Source organism: Nyctibius grandis, chromosome 6, assembly GCF_013368605.1.
Source record: "Nyctibius grandis isolate bNycGra1 chromosome 6, bNycGra1.pri, whole genome shotgun sequence".
Lineage (NCBI taxonomy): Eukaryota > Metazoa > Chordata > Aves > Nyctibiiformes > Nyctibiidae > Nyctibius > Nyctibius grandis.
Genome location: NC_090663.1, coordinates 45349769 through 45376704, shown reverse-complemented (window position 1 = coordinate 45376704; position 26936 = coordinate 45349769). Strand labels below are relative to the sequence as shown.

Sequence of the window (26936 nt, the reverse complement as noted above, 5' to 3'; positions counted from 1 at the left end):
AAACGATAATGTGTGACTTCACTGGAGAAATGGAGGGTGCTACAAGTTTCAAATACTGACAGCAATGTTTATTTCTTCACAACTGTGTAAGAACAGCTGATCTCCAGTAGAAACCACCATTGTTGGGCATTTCCAGCAATAGAGCCATCATAACTTTAATGAAAAGTGTTAGATACTAGCTTAGACTGGAAAAAAAAATTCCTGTGCTATTCCAGTAAATGAGAGCGAGACATCCTGAAAGTACAATCATAACTTGTAGGCTGGTATGAGGAATAGCTTAGCCCTGTGAATGCAAACTGCTAAACAGTTGCTATTCCACTGTGAAACCCTGCTGCTGAAGACTTCTTTACAGGGATGATTTTTCTTTTTGCCAGTGTCACCTAGACTCTGTGAATGGCTCTTCTTTCAGAAACAACATTTACATGTTGCCTTCCGGGTATGTGTTCACAGAGATATGAAGAATAAACATGCAGTTATGCATTGTGTATTGCAAAACTGTAACAAGGAATTAGTTAATAAATAATATGGGAAATTAATAATTAACTGCCTTGTCTACATCTTTCTGATCTTTATCCATCTGGTACTTCAGAGGAACCTAGTTTATCTTCCATCCCCCCTTATCTAGTCATGTTTTCTCTTTCCTGTTTCCTCTCACTTTCGTTTATTGCCGTTGCTCATCAGTTGTCTCTTCGAGTGTATGGTGTTTACAGCCACTGCTACACAATCCTGAGCCCTATTTTAACTAATGCATGAATAAAGCATAGTTTCAACTTTGTCCTTAAACTAACCATTTAATCAGTGATGTGAGTTAGAAAGGATAGCATAGTAAGTAAGATGTCAGACCTCTGATTTCAAAGACACAGTGTTGTTTTCTTCACTAATAGCAGTGATTCCAGATAAATTTCTAAACACCAACGATTTCAGGAAAGCTCATGAATTTTCCTGTACTGTTTTGCAGGGGATTTCCCAAGAAAACAGGCAGAACTGCTAGGATAGCATCAGATGAAGAGATTCAAGGGTCAAAAGATGCTGTAATTCAGGATCTGGAAAGAAAACTTCGCTTCAAGGAAGACCTTTTGAACAATGGGCAACCGGTATAAAAACATAAAATACCCCGGGGAATGGGAGTGGGCATCAAGGGTAGTTCCTCAGATATGCTGCATATAAAATAATTGTGTGTAGATTATTTTTATATTTTATGTATTTATTATTTTAAATTGCATTTCCAAAGCTGCATTTCCATAAGGAATTATAGTGTACATTTTGGCCTATTGTTCCGTCTGCTGTTGGGCAACTTTCCTTGAACTTAGCACAGCAATGGAGATCTCAAAGATGATGAATTCACATAAGAAGCCTGCACAGCCTGTGCCTCAAGGGCTTTTTCAGCCTCAGAGGCCATTTGTTTTTGACTGTTCATCACTGGGTGGCTGGCCAGTAAGCATATGGCATTGCTCTTGATCAGTCCAGGCTCATTCTACCTTTTGCCCAGCTGTTGGACAGCAGGGGGAAAGAGTAGGTGGTAAGTGGACATCAGAGGGGAACAAGGCAGTTCATCATGAGAAACAACCCATTAGGTATCAGGCATCATTAGATCCTGCAGTTGTAGGGCTTTTTTGACCAATAGAATAAAAAACAACCTATAGTACTAACTTACAGACTTTATGAAGAATTAACCATCTGCTTGAGTCGTGAAGAAATGACGTAAAATGGGAAGTATATCAAACAACTGAAATGCACAGCCACAAAGTTTTCCATTAAATTTTGTGCATTTTAAGATATGCATAAAAGATAAAATAGCAAATTCTTCCTGCTCAGAGTTGATGAGAAGCAACTCTCCTAAGACTTGATTAGAGTTATTAAGGCATTGATTTAAATGTCTTTGAAGCAGGAATCTCTTTTATGAGGAAAGTAATAATTAAAATGTAGACTGTCACCCCTGTTTTGTCAATGAGATCTTTTCAAAAACATCTGAATGCCTTGGGATACCTTTGTGTCACTGAAAGGTAGTATGTTCTAGGTTTCTCAGAACCATGCTCAGAAGTTTGCTATGTTTGCTACTGTGTCTGAGATGTGGACTATGGTGTTGTAGTTAAAGTCAGACTATCCACTCCACAGCTGTCCGATTCTGGTTCTTAATAAGGTCAATGGAGTGAAGTGGGGAAAATGTTCAGAGTGACTAGTGCTGCTGTACTTACCTTACTCCGTTGACTACACAGGGTTTGGAAGTTTTCTGTAAAGTTAAGCTGAATCACACTCATAGTGTACAAGTTCCTGTTTTTTCAAAGGAGGTGGGCTGAGCATGACTGTCAATGCCTATTTTGGAAAGTGAGAGCGATGTTTGGCTTGGACAAATGAATGGAATGTCCTGAGAAAGCCCACATGGCCCAAGAAGGGGAAAAAAAAACCAAAACCCAAAACTGTGATCAGATGATGTGGGAGCTTGAACCAAGTAAACTCTGGTTTTGTGCTTGCCTTGAGGCTTTTGCCTTGCAGATTCCTGTCTTGGGTGATTCTGTTTGTGTAATCATGGCTGTGGGCACTTGGAGTGATCACAGAAGAAACTGAAGTGAAGAAAAGTTCATGACCTGCTTAGACATTTGTAACCAAGCCAAGATTGGTACCTAGTTTTCATGAGTCTCAGCCTGCTGGTTTAGCTACAATATGACATCTTTTAAAAATTAATTTAAATGAGCTTTTTTAAAAATGGAAGCATTAAGTAGATGTAATGTTTTACAATTTCCATTCCTCTTTCATTTTTCTGTTTAAATGAGGCATTTCACCATGTAATGAGTTTGCCTTTCATTCACTGGCATTTTTTTGCGATGTTGATTTGTAAGAAAGTGTCTAAGTGCCTGAAATGTGTTACTGAACGTAGAAGGAAAAATAATAATTGAATTGTACGCTTAAGGTTTTCTTTTAACTTGCTTTACCTTCTGAGTGTAAATTGTCTTTTATAAGCTGTCTCCTTAATTTCCTAAAGAGTAAGAAGAAATAGAAATAAAAAACCTTAAAGAATATATTTTTCTATAAAGCTGTCATATTTTTGACAAAATAATCTAGTAGAGTAGTATCTCCTTAGCATTTTTGGCAGAGTTTTCTGCCATGTGGTTCTAATGTAAAAATCAAGCGGAACGACTAGAAGTAAGATTTGGGATGATTTGACACGCACTTTTTTGATGGCCATGCTGATTTAAGCAGTTCCTATTGCTCATTCCTGCCCAAGTTCCTGGCAAGAGGATGGAAACAAATGGCAGAGTCAGGGCAAGGGTTGCTTAAGCCAGAAGAGCCACTTGTAATGCAAAAAAAATGCATTACAAACTGCGGTAGAAAATTTCTGTTAGAAACATATTGCTGCTCTATTTTATTAACATTACTTAAAGCATTGCTTACTGTATAACTGCTTCATAGTTTTTAAGGAGAAATAAGAAATTTTCTTTCTTCTTTTCCCTCCTTCTTAACCCACCCCTTTATTTTTTTATTCAGAGATTAACGTACGAGGAGAAAATGGCTCGTCGATTGCTGGGAGCAGACAGCGCTGCAACTGTCTTCAATATACAGGAACCAGAAGAGGAGCCTGCTATACAGGTGCCACACAACTCTACAATTTCATAGGAAAATAAAAAAATTCTTTCAATTTTTCTTAAAGTCCTACATAAGACAATAAATACACACAAGATAGGACAGTTTTGATTACAGAAGTCATATGTTATATATCAGTGAAGTAAACTGGAGGCTCACATGCCTATTGCTCATTTTTTCCGTACTGAATAAGGTTGGGAGTTCTCAAATGTCTGCTCTCTGCTTTAAACTCTTCCATTTATCCTGTTCTGTCCTGACCTTTAATTCTCTCAAGGCAAAAATACATCTACTACCTTGAAACCATCTTCTCTTTATGTGTGTAATCTGCACTTTTTTGATGTGGACCAAAAACACAACAGAAAGTGCTTAAAAGGCGGGGTACACGTTCTCCATTGTTCAGATGCCAGAGTTGCTATTCGGTAATGTGTAGTATTCGTTTGCTTATGTTACCACATAAAGTACATTCTCCTGATAAAAACTCTGAGAAACTGTCATGGATTCCTCTTGGTCTTCTTTCTGCTTCTTGATCTTTTTTTTCTGCCCTTGCAGGAAGCTCGCTCTGTTGGTGCTTCTCTAGTGAGTCCTGTGGATATTCAAAAGGTTAATGTTTTCAGCTTTTTCTGTCTTGCTTTTTTATCCGTTGATATTTTTTCTTTGCCATCTTTGCCCTTTCCCTTCTACTGTTCTTGGTTAATAACAAGAGGTCACCTAGCATTAATAACTGGGGAGATTTGGGCTGGGCTCCCTTCAAGGCATTAAATTTGTTCTATAATAAGCCTAGTTGTTTGAGTGCAGGCAGCTTAACCGCAGTAATGGTGTGCTCCAGTATCTTTCTGCTGTAATGTTAACATGGACTGATACTAACTGCCTTGCATCCAAATCAGCTGCTTTTTATATACACCACATGTACTTCATGATTTACTTTTATGATAAACTTTCAGGGAACAAAGAAATTTAAAAAATGTCTGCAGTTTACAAAGGTATTTCTCTCTTTTTCCACTTTTTACCGTTATTGAGGGTTATGATTAGTTCTGTGATCAGTCAGTAGAAAGACTACATGTCATTGCTAGACCAGAGTCAATGGTAGAGGATGGGCATGCGAAAGGAGGCTTCATATGAGACGTGTTCTGTCTTAATAAAATAAGGGTCAGAGACAATTGCCAAAGGTAATTTGAAAGAGTGCCTGGATTTCGGCTAACTGAGAAGAACATTAGCTAATTCTGCTTCTGAGCTTTCTTACATTCTGGCATTTTCTTTGTTGTCACTAAGATTCAAAGAGGTACTTTTGTACTGCAAAGTAGATAAGAGTGATCAGGTCAAGAAAGAACATAACTGTATGCCACAGCAACATTTCCCAGTATCTGAATAGCAAATTTAAACAAGCAGTAGTGTTTTACACTAGATGAAACTTTCCACTCTTCTTTCTATATCTTGAATTTTTTTTTCCCTCATTTTTACAGGCAAAACAAATAAAATCATTTTAGCCTTCTGGTGCAGCCTCCGGTACAGTTCTATGCAAATAGCAGATGTGAACCATATGGTCTTCTGGCCATCTGGAAAAAAAACTCACCCTAAATCTGCCTGTACCCTCAAGGAAATATTAGTGTGTTTCTTTTGTCTTTACGAACTGCTTCAGAATACTTTTATTCTTAGAGGCTTTTTTAAAAAATTGAAAGAAAGCAACCAATAACTTTCCTTCCCCTTATAAATTAGACCTTAAGATAACATGAAATACAATTTTTGCCTCATACCAGACGTCTTCGTTTTTTCATAGGGAAGTTATTGGAGGCATGGATTATAGTGTTTTTCTTCAACAAGATACAGTTTCCTTTTATATGTAAAACCTTAATGGATTGTCAAAGATCAGTAGAATAAAAAAAAAATTAGGAATATATCTTGCTGAGCAATGTGTTGAAGCTGGACACTAATACATACCTTTCTTGTTTGACAGGAATATAAAGTCTCCAGCTTTGAGCAAAGATTGATCAGTGAAATTGAATACAGGCTGGAGAGATCTCCTGTGGAAGAAACAGATGATGAGGCGCAACATGGAGATGAACCTATTGATAACAGTATGTCACCGTATTTTGAGATAAAGCTGAAGCATTACAAAATCTTTGAGGGAATGCCAGTCACATTTACATGCAAAGTGGCGGGAAATCCAAAGCCAAAGGTAAGAAAAGAGGGTAAATGTTTCTAGAAATGCTCTGAAGAGTTCTATATTGGTACCTTACAGTGAGCCCTTGGACCCTATGGGCTCTATCTTACAGGATCAGCAGACATTCTCTCATGACAAGACAGACTCCTAGATGGTATAAAGTGTCAAATCTCTTTTGACATCACTGTAATTATTTAGATTTATACTAGGCAAAAATCCTACTAGGAGGCCTCGGCTCTTAGTTACTTCCTCCTGAGACTTCATCTCAATTATTTTACCTAGAAGTAATACTGCCGTCATTTTTAGAGTTACCTTCAGGGTACATCTGTACCACAGAATGCAGTGCAATGCTAGGAAACCCCATGTGAGCTGGCACAGTAGTCCCAAAAGCAACCTTATCAGGTTAACATGGGTAATCAGCTCAGGCACAGCAACATCCTAATGCAAAAATACGTTGCTTCTGGTTCAGGACCCAGCATGGTATCTCTGCATTCTTCAGCATTGCAGAGTTTGTATCAGCACACTCTAACAAGCCTAATTTTATTGAAAGTTAGAGGAAGGCATAATAAAATACCATAAGCTCCCATATATTCCAACAGCAAGATGAGACATGATGGTGAGGTTTTAATGATGAGCTTCTGAAGGAGGGTTGGGCTTGGGAAGCATTTCCTTTTAGCAAATGTAAAAGTACCAGTTGCATGATGTCAGTAGTCTGGAAGAATGCCTTCCTTTGGTAGGTTGTGTTTAACCATTTCAAAAATCGCTTGGCAATCAACTGACTCACTATGCAGCAGGCAAGCAGCAGTAGCTGCTTCAACTTTCCTGCCAAAGCCAGTATTTTCCCCACAAGGTCCTTGCAGCTCTTACAGTGACCTCTTGTGGATAGGGGCTCTTTTCTTCTTAGACAAGATCAAAGATGCCTTATCTCTTATCTAAGATCTTCACAGCAGCAGCCACATCCAAATCTCTCCTCTAGTGTAAGTTTTACAGGTATTTAGGATTTTGAATGGAAATAAATGCAAACGACTTCACATGTCCAATGATAAACGTGTATGATGCTGCACAAACCGTAGAAAGAAAAAGGGATTTTGTCAGGTAGCAGGGAAAGAACAGAGAACTAGGGCTGCATCTACATTAACAAGTAGTGCAGATGAGAATAAGAAAATCTGTAGAATGGGATATCCATCCCTGCATGCATTTCAGGAGGTTTTACTTCACACTAGCTCTAATCTTGTCCCACAGAGTAAAGCAGATGCAGCACATTAGATGTGTTCTTGGAGCACATTTTCTGGCTTAGTTTCATCTGAAAGGAATCCAGTTCTGTGCTCAACGACCACAACACAATGTGAACCACTGCAAAGTAAGTGGGGCTGATCTGTATACTTGTATCAGAAAACCCACTCCTGCTTCAAACTGAAGACACACACTGAGAAGATTAGCCTAGTCTGACTGAAACCAAACCTTTGATGTCCAGCATTACTTTTGAGATGACCATACAGAAGAGTCTGTTGTGCTGAATAAGGGTGGAAGACAAATGGGTTCATTGGTTTTAGAGGTGCAGTGTGCTGGAGGTATGCTCTTTTTGCCTGAGGATTATGACTAAATTGCTGGATCACCTATTATGAGTCAGCCTTAGTCAACTTAGCCATTCCTTAATTTTCAGTTTTCAATTAAGGTGTAGTTTCACAGTCATCTTAATCTGATTTAAGACAGATGAAAGAGGATGTCTCCCTCACTCTCCTTGTTTTGGCATTAGGGATTGCACAGCCAAGAAACCACACTGTTAGTACTTCCCCTAAAGCACTGCATTATAAAGGAGTATCTGATGTGAATGCACTCTGTTTCAGATACAATGTTCTGTTTTTCTGCAGTGTCAAAGCATGCACATTCAGAACTGATTTGTTTTTGCACCTGGGATGATGACCCTTTATTCCATTCACTTACAGAGGCTTTGTGTGATTTGTTAAGTTGCTTGGGATGGAACCAATTTCAGTCCTGTCGGACGGCGACTTGTTAGCTGGGCTTTGCAAATGTCAAAGGCTGTATCTTCCCCTCATCTGCTGGAGCATGCCAAGATAGCAATTTTGAAATGCTCGATGGCTGAGGGCTGCCCTTCTGCTGTCATTTGTTAAAGCTGGAAGTGTTGCCCCTGAATAAATTCTTTACTTTGGCAAATGAAAAGCTGGAAATAATTTACTAAGTTGAAGCTCCTCCCTTCTAAGTATTCTGTCAGCTCTGCCAAGGAATGGCTTTGGGAAGGACTGTAGTGTTTCTAAAATCTGGCATTCATTACAAGGGATTTTTCTAAGCAGGGTTATTGGCTTGATTATTTTTTCCCCTGAACATGCCATGTAAATTGAATACTGATGTGCAAATTCTGTCTTCATAAATATGACTTTTTAAATCTGAGTCTACATTTGTTACAACCTTCAGTGTAATGTAAAACTATCTTCTCATTAAAATGAGGACCTGTGGTGATACAGGAGGGATTGTGGAATACTTCTTTTTAAGGGATGTTTCTCTTCAGAATTAGGACAGTGCCGTACAAAAGGTTAATTGAGCCTGAATGTTGCATAAAGCTCATACTGCTCGCTCTTCACATGGCTGAATATAATTCTTAGTGGCTAAAAATGCCTGTGCTGCCCAAGATCAAAAAACCCTTTGGTACTGTGTATTCCATTGTATTTCTAGTCACTACACATTGGTTTCTGAAAATCTGGTGCAAATAAAAGCAACCCAGATGCAGTGTTCAGTGCTTACGTAGTTTAATGGTACTTTTATTAAAAGGTATCGTAGAGAGAAAATACTCCACTGCAAGGGCCATTGTCTCCAGCAGTGGTAGTGTTTTACTTATTAACTCCACGTCAGATAAAGGTAATATTAAGAATTTACTACTCCATAAGTAAAACCCAGTGATGCTAATGCTTTTAAACTTAGTGGAAGTAAGTACTGGACAACATATGCATGATGTTTGGATAGCTGCTTCAGTTAATATTTGCATGTATTTCCATGTAATAATTCCTGGCATGTCTCCTGATGTTTCTGATAAGTGTGTTGTTATTAAATAATTACTACTTAATGCAGTAGATTTCCAAGCAACATTATGACACATGTAAAGCATGCAAGTTAAAACTCATTTTTGCAGCTATGTTGTTACCAGCATCCATTAGCATGTGTATATAAGTGATCAAATATCTTTTGCATCTCCAGTTAAGTGCTCTGTCAGCAGATGAGAAGACATGACTAAATCCTTTGTTAGCACCACAGAGTCTCCGCAAGGCTGCTGACAGACTAAACGGGAAACAAGTATAACCAGCTATTGAGGAAATGAAATCATTTTTAGTTACACATAGTGCTTGTTAATATAAAAACCATACCTGGTAATTAATTTTTAAGGGAAATTTCCACTCATTCCCTCCAAAACATTCTCCATTGTCTTTTTGTGAAATTTAAAAGTACATCCTTAACTTGTCCCCCCAGGTGAATGAATTTAGAGCTTTGAAATGTTGGCATGTATGAAGAACTGGGCATATTAAACTCTATCAGGAATTGTGCTTTGCTTTGTCACTTCATTTTTACTGGAAAGCCGGCAACCTTTCCTCACTGTAAGACCTAAATTCCCACTTCAAGAATTAGACTGAGGAAAATGTGTGTGTTTTCCTCACGCTAAATAGTCCCAGCAGACATGCGACCAGGACAAACACATTTGTTCTACTTTGTACGAGTTAACCTCGTAAAAATTGTGTAGGTATCTGCACAAGTGACTTAAGAAACGCTGAACACCACTGACCTTATGGAGTAATACACACTTCAGAAATGACACGTAAATAATGTTCTACTCAAATATTGGCTTGGGGAGCTGACTACAGCCCTCCCAGTATAAAATTTTTCACATATTCCTCTGTGTGTTTTCATGCATACGCCACGTTTTTCTTTTGATTCCAGCAGATTTCAGTTTGGGCTTTTATATTATTTTTAAAATATAGCAAAAAAATCCCAAAGCTAGCTCAAAATATTTGATTTTTTTTTCACTTCAAGTTTAAGGCATTAAAAACACATACATGTTTTTGTGTAATTTATGGATTACTATAAGATATTATTCTGCACACATCATTTTTTTTGGCTCACTGAAAGGAGATCTTGGGTCAGCCAGAGAATAAAATTATGTATCAAAAGTAATGGAAAAGACCTCTGTTTGACAGATAATGTAACTGTTCTGTACGACTTGGAACTATACTGGTGTTGGCGTACAATTATTAAAGGCTATATCTATTTGCTGACTTGCTTTGAAGTATTTCCTGATACTTTGTAAAGCTGCCCACTTCTGTCGATGTCTGTCACATCGGGGTGACACTGCTAGTTTCAATCACGCGATTGTACTGAGCTGGCCCGTTCGCGTACTGAGCTGCTCATTGCCAGCAGGAGAGGCTGAATCCCCTTCTGGCTTTTGGTACAGTCTAGTCAGCGTAATGGATATGAGATGAAACTGGTGTTTCAATACTGAGATCATTACTTCTATTCATTATTCATTGAACTAATTATTCCTATAATTCCTATAATTACCTTGTTTCATGTTTTTATTTTCTGAAGAGAGAAAAATAGGGCACTTTCTTCAGCTTCTTCAGATTTAAGTGAAATAAAAATTCAAAATTAGTAATCTTCTCTGAAATAGAACTTTTCATTGCAATGACATTTATTTTCAGTTATTGAGACATTCAGCAGCTGTTCTGGCCTTAGGATGGGTACAGCCCTTATGCACCTGTAAATTTCTTTGGTAAATGTTCACGCTGCCATCTTTCCTCTTTGAGCAATTGCTAATCTGTAACTTGTCTTTTAGTGAAAGTGGTTCATGGATTGTGGTTCTGCACTTTTATTAGTTGATCAAACTGGTTTTCTTTTAGTGCTACCAGAGAGGTTTTCAGCAGTTAAGGTTCATTAGCACTATTAATTGAGAAATGATGACAACGAGCACCCACTTCTTATCAGCTGTGCCTTGTTTTTTCCTGCAGATTTATTGGTTTAAAGATGGGAAGCAAATTTCTAAACGAAGTGATCACTACCGAATTCAAAGAGAACCTGATGGAACTTGTTCGCTGCATACTGCAGCCTCCACCCTGGATGATGATGGGAATTACACCATTATGGCTGCTAACCCACAGGTAAATGAAGGTTTGGCTCTGGAGCAAACATGCTTCTGGACATAAATCTTCAGAAAACTATCTCATCTTATGTATGCATGATTTAATTAAATGATGAAGTCACCATAAAGTATGTAAGTTAGATTTCTGTTTTCATCTTGCATCAGTAGGGTGGGACCTTTCTATCTCCAAGAGATTAGCAACTCAACAGCAGGTTTTTTCCTACGGTTTGAGGTTTCAGAGGGGAGGGGTGTTGTTTTTTTTATCAGTGTTCCACCATTTGTTTCAGCTGATAACATCTCCGTATCCTAACTGAGCATGGATAGCAAACATACTATAAAGGGGGGGGGGATCCAATTCACCAGCAGAAGTAACCCAGTCCAGTGATTTCATTTTTCTTCTGTTGACACTACTCACTGACTGAGGCCAACTTTTTGAAATGAGTGGGAGTATATCACACCTCAGCATGTTTACATTAGGCAGTGATTGCAGCTCTGTAAGGCAAAAAATTCTAGCACTTATTATGTAGCAGGGGAGGTCTCCTGTGTTACTGTTTCTGTAACGTTATTTGTTCTTCGCAGACCCACTACAAGAGCTGAGGTACACAACAGACACCCACTAGTGCGCTGGACGCAGCTAAACTTACAGTTCACGCGTCCTATTGAAATAACTTTCAATTACCTTTTCCTACAGCACAGCAAATTGAGGGGAAAGATTTGCACATGAGAAACCAAGGCAGTAACATAACTTCAGGGATGTAACGAATTATTTTCTTCCATAGCATCAAATATCTTGCCAAGACCAAGCCTGCAAGTAGAATTACACTGTAAAATAACAAAGTGTATCACTGAGACAGAGTTTAATCTAAACAGGCGTGTTGTGCTCTGTTATGGCCGTTGCTAGGTTACTTAGCATGACACTGCCGTTTTTGCCTTGCTCTTTAGCTGTCAGTCCTGCTCACACTGCGGCGTGCTTGTGAGCGTATGGGATTGCGCACACAGACGGCACACAGAGCAGCTTTAGGCTAGGTTCTACAAACTGCAGTGATTAAATCTAGGTAGTTTAAACATTATTTCTACATATACAAGTAACAGAAATAAATGAATAGCATAAGGCCAAGGGAATTCTTCAAGCTGGGAGCTTTTACACAGAGATGACCATTGCGTTATAACACTTGGTACCATTTAAATTGTGGAAATTCACAGCAGGTTTAAAAATGATAAATAAATACCTCCATGCTCAAGGTAGGAAGCAAGTCCAATTCACCTTTCTGTAAGTGTTGTGTTAGAGCATGTACAGAGTTTCCCGATGTAATGTTACTGTGTGATTCAAAGCCTTTGTGTCTGGGCACTGTACCCTGTCCCTGAATATTTAGGGCCTACTTTGTAGCATGTGTTATCCTGGATAATGCTCATTCAATGACACAAGAGTGACCTAGGTTATCAGTTCTGGTCATTGATGACACTAGTTGGTTAGTGGGTTTTTAGGTGTACTAAAATGAGCTGGTTTTGTATTGTTCCTAGTCTGGGGTTTGAAAAAGCAGTTTTGTTAAATGCTAAAACTCTGTGTCTGTGCTTTTTTCCCCTCTTTGGAGAAGAACCAGAAGCATCCTCCTCTGGCTCCCCTAAACAAAACATCTGGCTGTTTCACTGAGCCCGTTCTATTTTTTCTTTACAGTGTAGTTCCCAAGCAAACACACTTATCTCTTCTACTATTTGCTCGCTTTTACTATGCATTTAACAGTACAATGGAGGCAAAGAAGGGCTGAGTTAATGTACTAGCCTTTCACACTCAAAGATCTGGATTCCAATTCTTCTAAGTCATCCTGAGTGGAAATAGTTTTGGCACAGCATCCTCAATTCTAATGGAAAGTTATCCACATCTCAAAGCTATCACAAACTTAGTCAAATTTGGCAACCTTTCCTGAAGGAAAGCAAAATACGTAAATATAAGGGAGCCTACATCAGGATTCTGATGGCCCAGTAGATATTTCCTCGGCTATTGCTGTGATTTGGTCATTGCTATTGGAACCATCAAACTACAAAGCAAAAAGGCATATTCTTAGCTGATAGAGATTGATTTTATTAACGCAAAGGATTCAGTTCCTTAAAGCTCTGCCAGTTTATGCCACCTCATGGTCTGGACTAATATTACAGGATTTATGTGTGTAAAATGACTTGTTGACACACCTTGGAAATCGTCCATGGTAGTTATTACGTCAGGCACCATTGCCTGCGATGTAAAGCGCAGCGATCTGGAATTAAGGTTCTAACACACCTCTGGGGTTTGCAGTAAAATTTGCCATATAACTTAATCCAGAGCAAACTGACCCCAGGCCTAGACAAACACAAAACCTCGCCTGTTTTAGGCCTTCAGTTACTGGTTACGTCCCGTAACTGATCTCGTTCCATGAGCTCTACGGGCTCGAGTCAAGTCCTTATTTTCACCTTCTTTCCTTTTATCCCATTCTCTCCACTTCCTTGCACTCTGCACGCACAGTCTTCAGTCTGGATTTCCCGTCTTTTCTAGCCCATCTTCTCATGAATTACTTCCCACTCATCGCTTCCTTCCCTTTCGTCCCATGACTTTTCCAAATCTTTGGCTTCCTGCTTGTTCTTCCCTATCCAAATTCCTTACTGTCCTTTGTGTTTCCATTTGTGATGCCTTCACGTATTGAGATACGCAGAAATTATCCCAAAATGTGTGAATTCATCACCTGCCAGAAAAAGATTAATATGCAGTGGTGCCTAAAATAGAAATGTATTTGTTCCAGATGTCTTTAATGGTCTTGTAACACATACACACACAAAAAAAAAGCTTTTGCTTAAGAAATTGCAGCAGGTCAAGCACAATGGCTATTTTAACACAAGTATGTTTCTTGTGGACGAAATGGGTCATGGGAATAAAAGCGGGACACGGAGACTTCGTTTCTTACAGTCCCGCAGTAATGCAGAGGTCATTGCCATTTGAAGGCTGCTTGTGACCTTTGTGAAATTGTTTTTTTGATGGGCTTTGGCCAGTTGTTAATGAACAGCCATTTGCAACCCCCAAATTACTGTGACAAAAATATTTGTCACTTTTATGCTGACAGACTTGAGTGTGGAGCTCACAGCTTAGAACTGAAATACACTGCCAAGCTCATGTGGATGTTGCCTTGCTGCTACCAGTCTGGGGGGGCAGAGACAGATGTAAATCTTCTATACATTTATCAAAGAGCTATTTAAAACTATAATTTTTCAGAAGTTATTAAAATTATTACATTGTTATATAAAAGTATATAAAATTTTACTACAGTGTTATTTTTATACATAGCTTTTATATTTGTATGTATTGTGTCTGTCTATTAATACCATCAGATGCTTTTACCCTTTACACAGTGAATTCTACAGAGCCCTGATGTCAGCAGTTCTGGCTGCAGGCAGCCCCAGCCCAAATTTGTTACCAGTGGTGCATTCCCTGAAAATAACCCCAGAATGAACAACAGCGGTGCAGTTGTGTGCTTTGGTGCAATTCCTACCCCAAACCAGGCTCACTTTTCAGAGCGGACCCTTAAGTACCTGTACAATTCTTTTGGCTTTTACATTCATCGGGGTTTTTTTGAGCTGTGGCCCCACCAGATCAAGTGGATCAATCCACTGTGGAGGCAGCAGCTCTGTTGTTAACCGCCAACACTTACCAAGTGCCATTTATGAGATCTCAAGTAGTCGTCTTTCTGTCCACTTGCCATACACAGAGGAACCTCCCACCCACATCAAATAAATCTTTTTTAAACGAAAAACTTCCAGGCAGAACATTTTAACCGTGACTGTGTTATAGTCACAGTTATTCCACTCTGTTCTATGTTAGAGCGGAAGCTGATAGAATACTTCAGTATCAGAAGGTATCTATCTTGACAAATGTTTTTCAGTGACTTAGTAAAAGAAGCGATCGTGTTACAGACTCTGTAACAGGTGGGCAAAAAAGAGATCAGGCTGACAATTTATTAATATTACATGCTTTCAGTCTTTTAACGTTCCTCCTCTCCATCACCGTAACAGGGCAGAGTAAGCTGCACGGGCAGGCTGATGGTTCAAGCTGTAAATCAAAGAGGCCGCAGTCCTTGGTCACCTTCTGGTCAGCCTCATATAAGAAGGTACTTGATGCTTGTTCTTTTTTTTTCTTTTAATAATATGCAAAATTATTATGGTAACATAAAGAATGTGAAGAAAGAAGGTAAGTTAAAAGTATGGCATTCAGGAAGAAATGTGACCTCTGCTGTCTAAAAATTCCTGCAAAGCTTGCATACTCAGAGTATAAGCAACCTCTGAAATGACATTACTTTTACATATCTTTCATTTTGCCTGTCTCCTCCTCCTTTCTTTGTGATGTTCACTAACTACTCCTTACCTCAAATTACCCTATCAGCTGTTGGGAAGGACCTTGTCACTTAAGTTTTTTTAAAACCTCTCACCTGACTAGGATTCTACCAGGAACCTGTATTTTCTGCAGCTTTTTTAACAAGTATTCATTTAAAGAAACAGCAGAAATAAGTGCATGCCAAAGGAGTTTATTAGATTTACACTAGAAATATTTTAGGATTTCAGTGATTTCAGTTCAGGTTCTTATAAGGAATTATGAGTCAGAAATAAAGTATTAAACTTATCTTTGGTGAGTTTACAATTATTCACATATGAAGCTTTGGTTTATGGTTTTGGACCATATAAGGTAATTTTCCCTTCAAATACTTTCTTTTCATTACCGAAAGCACTTATGAGGCTATCATCTAGCACAGCTTAGACAATACAGAAAAATCCCTTTTGGTTACTCAAACAGAACGGCTTTCAAGGGAGGACGAGGGCTCCGGTTCCGGTTCCTGCTGTGGTGAGGCATATGTTTAACGGTCACAATGGTCACAGAATCTCCATATTGTCCAATTGTAACGTACAGAATAGCTGTAATTACATTGTCAGTGTGCAATAAAGAAATGATTCCTGTAACAATTAGTACGTACTGTAGAACTGCTGCAAGCAAAACAGTCTCTCTTCCCCCCTCTGATAACTAGCAAGTATCGGGAAGTGAGGTTGGCTGTTTAAAAGATCTCAGTCTTATTCCTGCATGGAACAAACTGGGCTTCCCGCAGCCCTGAAAGCATTTCCCAGTGTCTGTCATGGAGGCACCCCGCCAACTCCACCTCTAAAGCTTTGCGTTTCGCCCTGGTAAACCCAAAGCTCAGGCTGCTCAGGGAGGAGAATATCCTGCTATCGCTGCAGCGTGAGAACGGCCCAAAAAAGCTGGGTCCGTTTGGTGTACAGGAAATAAGGTGCTTGACACCTGCAAGTAACGGGTAAAAATGAAAAGTCTCTGTTAATCCCTGAAGGGAAAAGCTGCCCTGGAGAGTCAGGTTTCAGCTGAATTAGTGAGTGCACACAGGGCGAGAAAGGGGAAACATCTTTAAAAACAGGGACGGAAGACAAGAAGATAGGTACGGGCAAGGGAGCAGTGAGCAGCTGCCACCTCTGCATCTTTCTGAAGGATAAAATGTGGGTCTCTCTCTCGCAGAACCTTGGGTAATAATGGGGGAGGCTCTTTTTTCACTCTCTCCAAATGCAATCGACGTCCGAGGCTGCTTATGGCTGGTATTTTATTTTCTGTTTGAGACAAGCACTCAGGCAGCCACCCTTGCTTTCGCGGGGTGTCCGGTAGAGTAATGAATTATAAATAAGAGATTTCCATATAGCAGTTTAATTAAAATTAGGGCAATTATTTAGGATCCTTATTTCCTGTAAAATTACCATCCGCGAAGGGCTCATTCCTGGATGCTCACTTACGGAAGGGGTGTTCCTGCTAAGCATTCGGCACAACACTATCTCTGTTCAGTGACATCTTCCGCTACTCCCATCCTCCAGTTCTCTCCGAGACTGATGAAATTTGAGCATGTCAAACCTTCCTAAGACACACTCCCACCGTCAGCTTTTCTAATGTGACATGCCACAATATTGTGCTCCCTCCCTACACTGTAATGTTTGTCACATGTATCACCATATACTTTTGATAAGTCATACTCCCGTGGCATTACAGCATTATTTCTACAAGCTTTTCTGCTTGAGAGCAACAAAACATTTTTCTTTTTAACAAGTGTAACTATTAGCTCAATGAACTTTATGACTTGTTACACTGTTGACAGGTTTTTTTTCCTGAAGTATTTTTAATCTCTTACAGAATGTGTTCTGGCAGAACTCTGGTTTTTGTCATCTTCACTACGTCACAGACATTTTAAAACACTCTTTGTAGTTGTTATTTCATTTTTAATGTATTTTTCTGAAACTTGCTTAGCTTGCAAGCATTACCTTCTTAGCATTACTTTGTGAGGGGGAGAAACTTTTGAACTGTCTGATGTGCACAAAGCTTGGGCTCGCTCCCTCAGACGACATGGTGCTCAACACTGTAGCATCTGAGCTGTCTTGTGGTGCACTGCAGCCAGAGCCCCACATAAATCATCTTAAAATGCATGAGATTTAAGGAAGATTTTAAAAAGAAATATTCCTACTGCCCCTGCTCTCAGGTAGAGGACTAATTTGAATTTACTTAATCTCCTTTATCCTAAATTAGTGATCATTATCATATGGTCAGTCATAAAGTCTTCCCCAGCTTCTTGCTCGCTGGAAGTGCACTGTCCTACTGCACTGTCCCACACCAACCCATGGAGTCTCCCCGGACACCTTCAGTACATGATGTCAGTATTGCTGAAACTAATCTTTGCTACTTGATGCCCACAGCACAACTCTAAAGAACTCACAACTAATCCAAGGGTATTCCAGGCTATTGCAATTTGTCATTCCTAGACATCTGAACTGCTTGCCTCTACTCATTTCATCATTTCTTTAAAACCCCAAAATGTTTTAGAAGCAAAATAACCCTAGTTTCACCTCTCAAGGTAAAGGCTTAAAAGTAGTCTGCAATTTTAGAGGTAAATTTACAAAGAGGTAAAAAGAAATGAATTATTTATTTCTGACTCTGAACTAAACAGCACGCTGATTTAGGTTTCCTTTCAAATGTGTAATTTGAAAACTTAGGGTTCACAATTCAAGAACATCCTATCAGAAAAAAAAAAACACCTTTGGTCACAAACTTCTAACCTTTTTGTTTTCCATTTCACTTGGTGTAAATTCCGCCTGCCCCCGTTTTGACCAGTGCTGCCTTTTTATGCATCTAAACAGGATGCACGTACATACTGTGAAGGCAGATTTTGCACAAGTTGCTTGCACTGTGCAGCCCTCACTTGACTAGATACCATTATTTCCAGTTGGTCTTGCAGAACTAATTACCAAAAGAAATGAGTACAGGTTTTCTTTATTACCATCCATCTCCTATCACAGCTGCATGCATGTGAGGCGTGTATGTCTGCAATGCTTTGGAACTCACCAGCTAGAGCTTCGTGTTGCTTATGAGCTGTAAGGCAGGAGCTACTGCAGTAGCTTTAGGTGTGCTCAAGTGGCAAAACCACTCAGGTGCTTGAGACCTGGACTGAGGCATTACCTAAGCTTTTAGCATGTGCAAAGATGTCAGTCTGTGTGCCCCATTTCAGTATCCATTCCTACATTAGTATGCAGTAGGGGCTACATTTCGTCCCGTTCCACCCACACACACATTTGCCTTTAGTTAGGGCTGGGGGAAGCCTGTGATAGATCAATTTTGACTTTTTAATGATCTATTTATGACAGATAATACTGTAGCAAAAGTGACAACTGGTCAGAATTCTGAGCAATAATAGAGAGAAGGGCAACAACAGAGGACAAAATAAATGAAATTCAAGCAGTTCTAATTAAACTTAACCCCAGTGGGACAGAGTGTGCAGCTAGAATGTTTACTTTCCATACAGTAGTACAGCATCTTGTTTTCCCAATGTAACTGCTGGGGGGGCATTGAGCATTTTTTTGTTATGAATTATTTTAACCTAAAGGAACACCCCTGGGCAGTAGAAAACACAGTATGGCCACGTGTGCTGCAGCACAGGTACTGCAGACATGGGCCAAAACAGAAACGCTAGCAAAAGGTAACGGAAAATGGAATTCAGAAAAGAGAATTTCACTGTAAAGTGTCATTGATAAAACTTATCTTGGAGGGTATTTGAATAGCTCCTCTTCACTGCCACAGGCTGCTACTGCAGGCAGCCATTGGCTTCAGAATGGAATCCATTGGAGCTGATCAGGCAAGGACAAAAACCAATCTAAAATTTTGTTTCAATTACAAGTTTCTTTGATTACTAAATCACACAAATGGAATAATGCTAATTTCACCTGGAAAAAAATCCAGTTAAACAAGGAACCACTTAGCAAAATATTGGATAGATTAAATTAACAGGCAAGAATAGCCAATGCTGAAAATGGATTAAATGATGTCGTGGAAGCTTAAGGTGATTGTTACTGTTTCTGGGGACAGGAGTTATTTTTCCTTCTTTTTATTTTTTTTTATTTCACATTTTATACTACTTTTATGGAGAACAATTTAATGACCAAATTTTCTCTTCCTATTGCTCACAAATGAAATTCTCATTGTTTTGACACCACAACTTGGTGGCTTTGAAAATGTTCAAGAGTATCTCAAACAAAAAAAAAAAACCTGTTAAATGAGGAATAAATATCCACAGCACTTCAGTCCACAGAATTTTCTGTACGGTCTTCAGTAGTGCAGAACGAAAGAAAATGAAAAACAAGTCAGAATATGAGAAGTCTCTTCTCCACGGAGATGAGTTAGCTTTTAGCTGCTGTTTTCTGAAAGGTCACTGTTACTAACGAACAGTACCTGCACTTCCTGGTGTAATCAGCAACAGTGAAGGGATTAAATAGACAGGACGCTAGAAATGGGGAACTGAAGCTCTATGCTGAGGCCTACCGACTTATTTTATTTTAGTGATTTAAAGACTAACACTAAACAAAAATACTATCATGTACAAATAAATGATTATCACAAGCAATTATTCTGTAGCAAGATTGTTTTCTAGATGATATTTTGCCACAACATGTGAATTAAATGAAAGCAATTAATAAGTACAGTGTTGTCATTAACTCAGTCTGAGCCAAATGCTACCAGTGTATGTGTGTAAATACAGAGTGATTATGGTATAGGTCAAAGAAGTGATTTAAAATTCAAAGCAGTCTTGTAAGTGATTTTGGTTCTTCTGGTTTAGCAGAGCAAAAAAAATAATTTACCTTTATCTCCTGTTATTTTAAGACCACGATCTCGATCAAGGGACAGTGGTGATGAAAATGAACCAATTCAGGAACGATTCTTCCGGCCTCATTTTCTGCAGGCTCCTGGAGATCTGACTGTTCAAGAAGGAAAACTGTGCAGAATGGACTGCAAGGCAAGTATCACACGAAGGATAGCGGCAATCCTTCGATGACATTAGCTGACTCAAAACCCAAGTTAGTTTCTTTTTAAAGTTATTTTACCTATTGGCACTTCCAGTGACTGTCAATAGGTTAATTAATCTCACTGCTTATGAGCAAGCTGACAGTAAAAGTTTGCCTCCCCTCCAATGAAAGTGCTTCAGGCAAATCTTACAGCTCAGAGTAAACTGATTTTTGGAATTCAGGTATGCTGGGGTGTGGAGGGAAGCAGCACACTCCATGAAGACAGTGTGCTGCTCCATTTTAAGTCCTTTTACTACTTGAGTTTCGATCCCCCATTAAAGTTTCAAACAATATAATCTTGATGTATGACTTTGCCTAACAGAATTAATTAAGGCTTGGGTGACTTCTGTTTACTTTGTGCTGATGTATTAGGGAGAAGCTATTTGTTTTCAAGCAGTACCCACAGCAAACAGCACGGCTTTCAAAAGCACCAGACTTGTTCACAGGGACCAAGCATTAACTAGCACAGGCGGTGCTGTCACTAGGTTACACCTAAGTGGAATGGAACTTAAGAGGTCAATAACTGGTCAGCTAACGTCTTTCTGTCTGTAAGTTTTCCACAAGAAGTTAATCTAGAAAGAAGCGTCTTCTCATTTCATGTGAAGAGCAAACAAAAAAAAAAGACAAAAGGTGTCACCCTGCCTTTTGTTTTGCAATGTATTATTTAGCTTCTAGCATATCTGAACGCTGATCTTTTTTCAGTCACGCCCGTAAGACATCATGGAATTCAGGGAGTTGGCCAGAAAGTGAGTAAATGAATACAACTGAGTCAATGTGTAATTCAGGACAGAATTAGATCTTTAAATCTTGTGGTAAACCTGGAGTAGCAAACAAAACCAAACTTCTCTGAAGTAACAAGTCAGGACTCCTCCAGTGTTTCGTATGGCTGAGACCATTTCCCATTATTCTGTTTACACTTAAGGTTAGTGGATTACCGACTCCAGATTTAAGCTGGCAACTTAATGGAAGACCAATTCGTCCTGATAGTTCTCACAAAATGTTGGTGCGTGAGAACGGCGTGCACTCCTTGATCATAGAACCAGTCACAGCCAGAGATGCTGGAATCTACACGTGCATTGCCAGCAATCGAGCTGGTGAAAATACATTCAGCCTGGAGCTCGTTGTCGCAGGTAACATCTTAGTGCTAAGCTTCTACCCTGAGCACTGCAGGGATAACATGAAAAAGGACAATGTAAGCGCCATCAACTGAGACGGCTGAGGGCTGGGGGGAAAGAAAAGGAAACCTGGCAGTAACAGAACGATAGTACAGTTACAGGTGATACATTCAGACGTTGTGGCATAAGTTGACTGGCAGGTAACCTCTGTGCATACAGTTAAGAAAAGAGGGCTGTTGCCACAGTGGGGGCCACGAGCCAGACTGTTTACTTGAAGGGGGTTTTTAATGGCAATTTGTGCAGACCCAGGCCTACCAATGGGCAGCCAGCATGGCGTGGTTTGTGTGTGTCACAGCGTATGAGCCTAGTGCCTTTCCAGCCTCCTGGTAGAGCAGCTCCTTCTAGAATTAAAAGCCCATCCTTTTGTGGCGTATGAAGGAGCCCAGTTTAACAAGCATTGTGTAGCCAGCTTATTGAGTCTTTGTGCTCCACATTTCAATTCTTTCAGGGAGGTGCAGGGAAACCACTCAGCTCTGTTAGCGCTCACTTTGTCCCTATTGAAATACTGATGTGACTGTTTTCTTCAGATGAGCCAGGAATTGGACTTTGTGACTAATGAGGACAACACCGAAGTTCCCGGCCACTAAGATTTTTCATTACTGGTTTCTAGCACGTTGCTGAAAGAAAGGCTACGTTTTCATAGACTAGTGTCAACATGACCGCGATCTTTATTTTCACAGCTAAGGAAGTACACAAAGCACCTGTGTTTATAGAGAAGCTACAAAACACAGGTGTGACTGAGGGATTCCCTGTGCGACTGGAGTGTCGGATCTCGGGGGAGCCGTCGCCTCAGATATTTTGGAAGAAAGAGAACGAGTCGCTCACATACAACACGGACCGAGTGAGGTTAGACTGACTTAGAATACTCTCCCCATGTATAATTTCAAAGATGATTTATCCTGTAACACAAATGAAAACCTAGAAGGTCATAAGAATGCTTTGTGTGAACAGCAGCTCATAAATATTAACTAGTTGTTGTAATCATTTATGACATTTACTCAAACTTGCAGCCAGCCTGGTGGCCGAGCCAGAATAAAACGTTAGTTCTGTTTTCCAGCCTTGGACTTAAACAACTATCTTTGCTCTTTAAGCATGTGGAAAAGCAGTTTTTCTCTTCTAGAACTAAGACTTACAGAAATTCACTGGTGAAAACCAAGGCTCCTAAGTAAAGCTGTCTGCTTTTCAGCAGAAACCTCGATCCATAACTCTTCTGTGTAGTTAAGCAACTAAGACTCTGTTTTTTATATTCTAAGATCTCTATAAACTTGTCTTCAATATTTGATAACATTGTGTAGGAATGTTTAAGAGCAAACTCGTGATATATTGCAAGAAAAGGAACTCATTACTGATACAAGACTGTAATAAATTATTGCTGTCCTTCTAAATAACTAACAGTATTTCAGGACCTCGTTCCTCATGTTTTTTATCCTTTCCCCAAAACGTCTGGGTAAGTTCTGGCATCCCTGCTACTTAAATCAGATTTCCAGATGTCTTCATCTGTAATTGTGAAAGAGAAGTTACTTTATGCATTTTTGATTCTTAGTTTTCAATACAGGATATTAAACTGCCAAATTGTCAACCATACTCAATGGTTTTATTTTCTGCTTGCTAATTTCAGAGGAAGTTCCATATTAATTAAAAGGGGACTATAATTAATCTGTAACTAGGATTGGGTCTGTTTACATTTAAAAACAGCCTATGCTGTTTTGCAATTTAAATAGTAATTTTCTACTTTTCTTCTGTTTAGCATGCACCAGGATAACTACGGCTACATTTGCCTGCTTATTCAGGGAGCCACGAAGGAGGATGCGGGCTGGTACACCGTTTCAGCTAAGAACGAGGCTGGGATTGTGTCCTGCACTGCCAGGTTGGATGTTTATAGTAAGTGACTTCAATTTTAACGATCACATTAATCCCCCCAAAAGCAACAGCTCTATAAGTTTCAGTTTGCTCACAGAATGGTTTACATTGGTCTCTCTTTCTTTTGTTTATAGTTTCTCCTCAATAATAACGATCCACATCAAGACAACAAATGCTCTGTCAAAGTACATTTCACCATCTTTCAGATACCTAAAGCAAAACAAGCATGCATGCTCTTCATTTTTGCTTAGAGTATTAAATATAGCTAATTAACAACAGATAACGGCATGATTACATTATTTTTGTGGATCATTATTACTATTGCTCTGCTAGCACTTCCCTAACCTTTTGTATTCTTTTGTACCTTAGTCTGTAATACACCTGTGACAGCTACTAGAAGTGTAGTAGATGTTTTTATGGCTTTCTGCGTAATTACTCAGTTTGTTCCAAAGCAGCCCCTTACATAGTGAATGTTTTCTTAAACCCAAATCTGTGACCAGTATTCTCATAACAAGAATTAAGGGGGGCAGGAGGGGGGAAGGGGAGAGATTGGAATGATGAAGGATGGTTTCTGGGGTGATGGTGGTAGTGGGACTTCTGAATTGGAGATTTGGCTCAGCATTCTTCAGCATACAAGGGGTGGCAGCAATGGCAACCAGATGCTTCCCTTTTATATGCAACAACCAGCCCTCGAAGAGGCCTGTCACTGTAATATTAGTGCACGGAAGCAAACCCCTTGCTGTCACCCTTCTCAGTGACAGAAGGAAAGGTAGAAAGCAATGCCAAAAAGGCAAAGTAACAAACACAGACACTATTGTTTTTACTTACCACGTTTGAGGGTGAAACTAGATGCTGAGGAAAAACAAACTCATCAAGGAAGGAAACAAACTTACCTTTGATGGAATGGTTTTCTGCTGCTCAGAAATTATCTCCTTTACAAAAGGCTGCTTGTGCATCTGGTGCACTTTCTTCCACAGCTCAAGATGGCCAAAAATTTTTTTTTCCCTTTTAATCCACAGCTCAGTGGCAACAACCACCTCAGACAACCAAGCCAAAGAAGGTGCGGCCCTCAGCCAGCCGATACGCTGCACTGTGTGACCAAGGACTAGACATCAGAGCAGCTTTCCAGCCTGAAGCAAATCCAGTCCACCTGACGATGCAATCTGGCTTGGTAGAGAGCGACGATCTGTAGATCCAGCTGCCGCTTCCACCATTTTCTTTCAAAGCAGAAACACTGAAAGCCATTGCCTTGACCAATGATACTCCTATGTCACTTTATGCAAAGGCAGACACCTTCAAGTACAAAAGATAAACAACAAACACAATAACCATATATTCCTTACTCATTATACCAAATTAGAAGAATAGATAGATAATGAATAGAAATGTACATGTTGCACAACAAATCACATTCACCAGTTCCTTATACCTAAGTTGCTTCAGCTCTTACAAATAACCCTTTTCATAAAGGCCAAAATACATCAGAGAGACAGCTATTTCAGAAGAGAACACTGTATCACCACATGCCTTCATAAGCAGTAAGTAGACGCTACACAATCTTAATGGTGCAAGAGGTTTCATTTGAGGCCATTAGATCACAAAGAAAATCAGAATGTATGGTTATCAACAGTTCTAAAACGGCAATGCATTCTGATCGCTGCCACAACCAAGTGCAATGTGGAGAGAATAAAACAGGAAGGGACAAGGAAGAGAAACGTAAGCAAATGCTGTATCTCTGCAAACTGCTTTCTATTCTGCAATGAAAAAACAAATCTTGCCTTAAATGCTGTTAGTGTGGACAAGTCTATAACACAACATCAACACCGTAACTTTAAATTCTTTTGTATTTTTCCTTTTTGCCATCTAGGAGGAGGCTTACTTACAAACATACAGCCATGACAGTGTAAGCATAACTGATTTAACCTCTTCAAGATAATGAAGAAAAAGAGCTGACATGTAATAACAGCCTACTCCAGACTATAAATATTGTTAACTAGATGGGGAAAAAAATGCCGACAGTAGGAACCACTGCAGTAGGTTGCTGCACAGGGTGGGAGGGGGACAGGAAAAGAGGTTGAAACTCTCTCTTGCCTTCCTGAAGACAGGCCATAACCTCGTAATACTCCCATTCAAGAATCCAAAATTCTATGGTGAGCCAAAAACTAGGGAGTGTGTGTATGGGACGTCCAGCTGTTTAAAGCTTGTGTGATGTGTATGAGGATTTTAGAAATGTATAGTAAGTGACAAATGGGTTGAGACTGCAATATGAATTTAAATGACAAGTATACACCACAGGTGATAAGCTTGCAGACCTGAGGAAGTAGAAAATGAAGATGGACAAAACCAACATCAAATCTGCGCCTTTTTTTTTTTTTCTTAACTTAGCACGTGTTTCTGGTAGATTTCGTTGTTTTCTTCTCCTGCCTGTAGGCCAACGACAGCTCTTCTAGTGGGTAGAGTCTGTGTGCTGCAGATGAAAAGCCTGAAGGCTGCTTTCAGAATGCAAGGCAAATCCACATCAAACTGGAGCCCCACTTAAGTCAGCCCTGACTAGGTAGTTTTAAATCAGAACCAAATGAATGTCAGATGAAGGGGAGGGAGGGCAGGTGGGAGGCATTACTAGGCCTGACAAGAAAAACGAGCATTTGATGGTACGAGCATCCTTTGCTATGAAAGGAAAACACTGTATTCCTTATATGAAGCACATATACGGTATCTTTCATTATTTATAATAAAAGTGTTGAAATCTTTTATCTCAGTTCAGTTATTCAGAAGTCCTGTACTTAGGGTGTTTTTTTAATTTTGTAATTGTGTACACCATATATTGCATTACTGCTATACGTGTATTGCTTTGTACGTACACAAAGTTTGTTTTGTTTTTTAGTGACTAATAAACTTTAGCACATAAGGTAGTACTTTTGTGGTGCAGGATATGACCAGTTATGGGGATCGTTAATCTAGATTAACGTCACAGTCTGTCATCTGGGAATAATCTGATTCTATTCTAGAAAAAGTGTGTCATATCATTTGCCAAATTTTTCTCAACTGTGACATGCTAATTACTTTTTTGTTTAGCTTCACTAGCATTATTTTGCCACCTTTTATTTGTATTTATAAAAAAAATGTATTATCATTACTTTGGATTGTTGTGCTGATATAATGTGGGTTTAACATCAATAAATATTACACGAATAGAAAGTTTTCCTTCTGGTAAAGACTATTAACTGTTTCAGTACAAGCCTGCAAGTGTAAGGTTTAGAAATTTTCAATGTATGTTATGAATCCAGATGAAATGAAGGTTATATGCAGCACCTAAAACCGACTAGAATTTATCAGAATATTCTGCTTGTGACCTGGAATCTTGTTTGAACAAAACAGAGGAACATGACCCACATATTCTGAGAAACTTTTGCCAAATAAAAGTACCTGAAGATGCTTTCTTTTAATAGCTTAGAAAATAAGCAGGTCTATTTTGTGTGTCTACTAATTACAATATGCCATTACTTACAGCTGATTCTAAGTAAAGGGCATGGTCCAAGCGCTGTTAAATCAGTTTAAGAACAGGCTTCTAATGAGGCAATATCAAAATTTAAAAAATAAAATGTTAAGATTTACTTGTAAGATCCTGAATATT

At 39.3% G+C, this 26936-nt stretch overlaps 1 protein-coding gene across 9 annotated transcripts in view; it reads left to right on the top strand.

The window, feature by feature from the left end:
* PALLD (palladin, cytoskeletal associated protein) overlaps positions 1-26500 on the top strand; it is a 229050-nt gene extending 202550 nt beyond the window's left edge. For 6 of the 9 annotated variants that reach the window (XM_068403430.1, XM_068403435.1, XM_068403434.1 and 3 more), the window contains 11 exons: positions 959-1094; positions 3484-3585; positions 4129-4179; positions 5531-5752; positions 10747-10896; positions 14913-15007; positions 20086-20218; positions 21190-21397; positions 22123-22288; positions 23190-23323; positions 24322-26500. In XM_068403430.1, coding sequence (XP_068259531.1) covers positions 959-1094; positions 3484-3585; positions 4129-4179; positions 5531-5752; positions 10747-10896; positions 14913-15007; positions 20086-20218; positions 21190-21397; positions 22123-22288; positions 23190-23323; positions 24322-24494 — 1570 coding nt within the window. In that variant the 3' untranslated portion in view covers positions 24495-26500. Of the gene's footprint in view, positions 1-958; positions 1095-3483; positions 3586-4128; positions 4180-5530; positions 5753-10746; positions 10897-14912; positions 15008-20085; positions 20219-21189; positions 21398-22122; positions 22289-23189; positions 23324-23436; positions 23488-24321 lie in introns of all 9 variants that reach the window. The other 3 variants (XM_068403436.1, XM_068403431.1, XM_068403432.1) reach the window with 2 other exon arrangements.
* Positions 26501-26936: the final 436 nt, after the last annotated feature.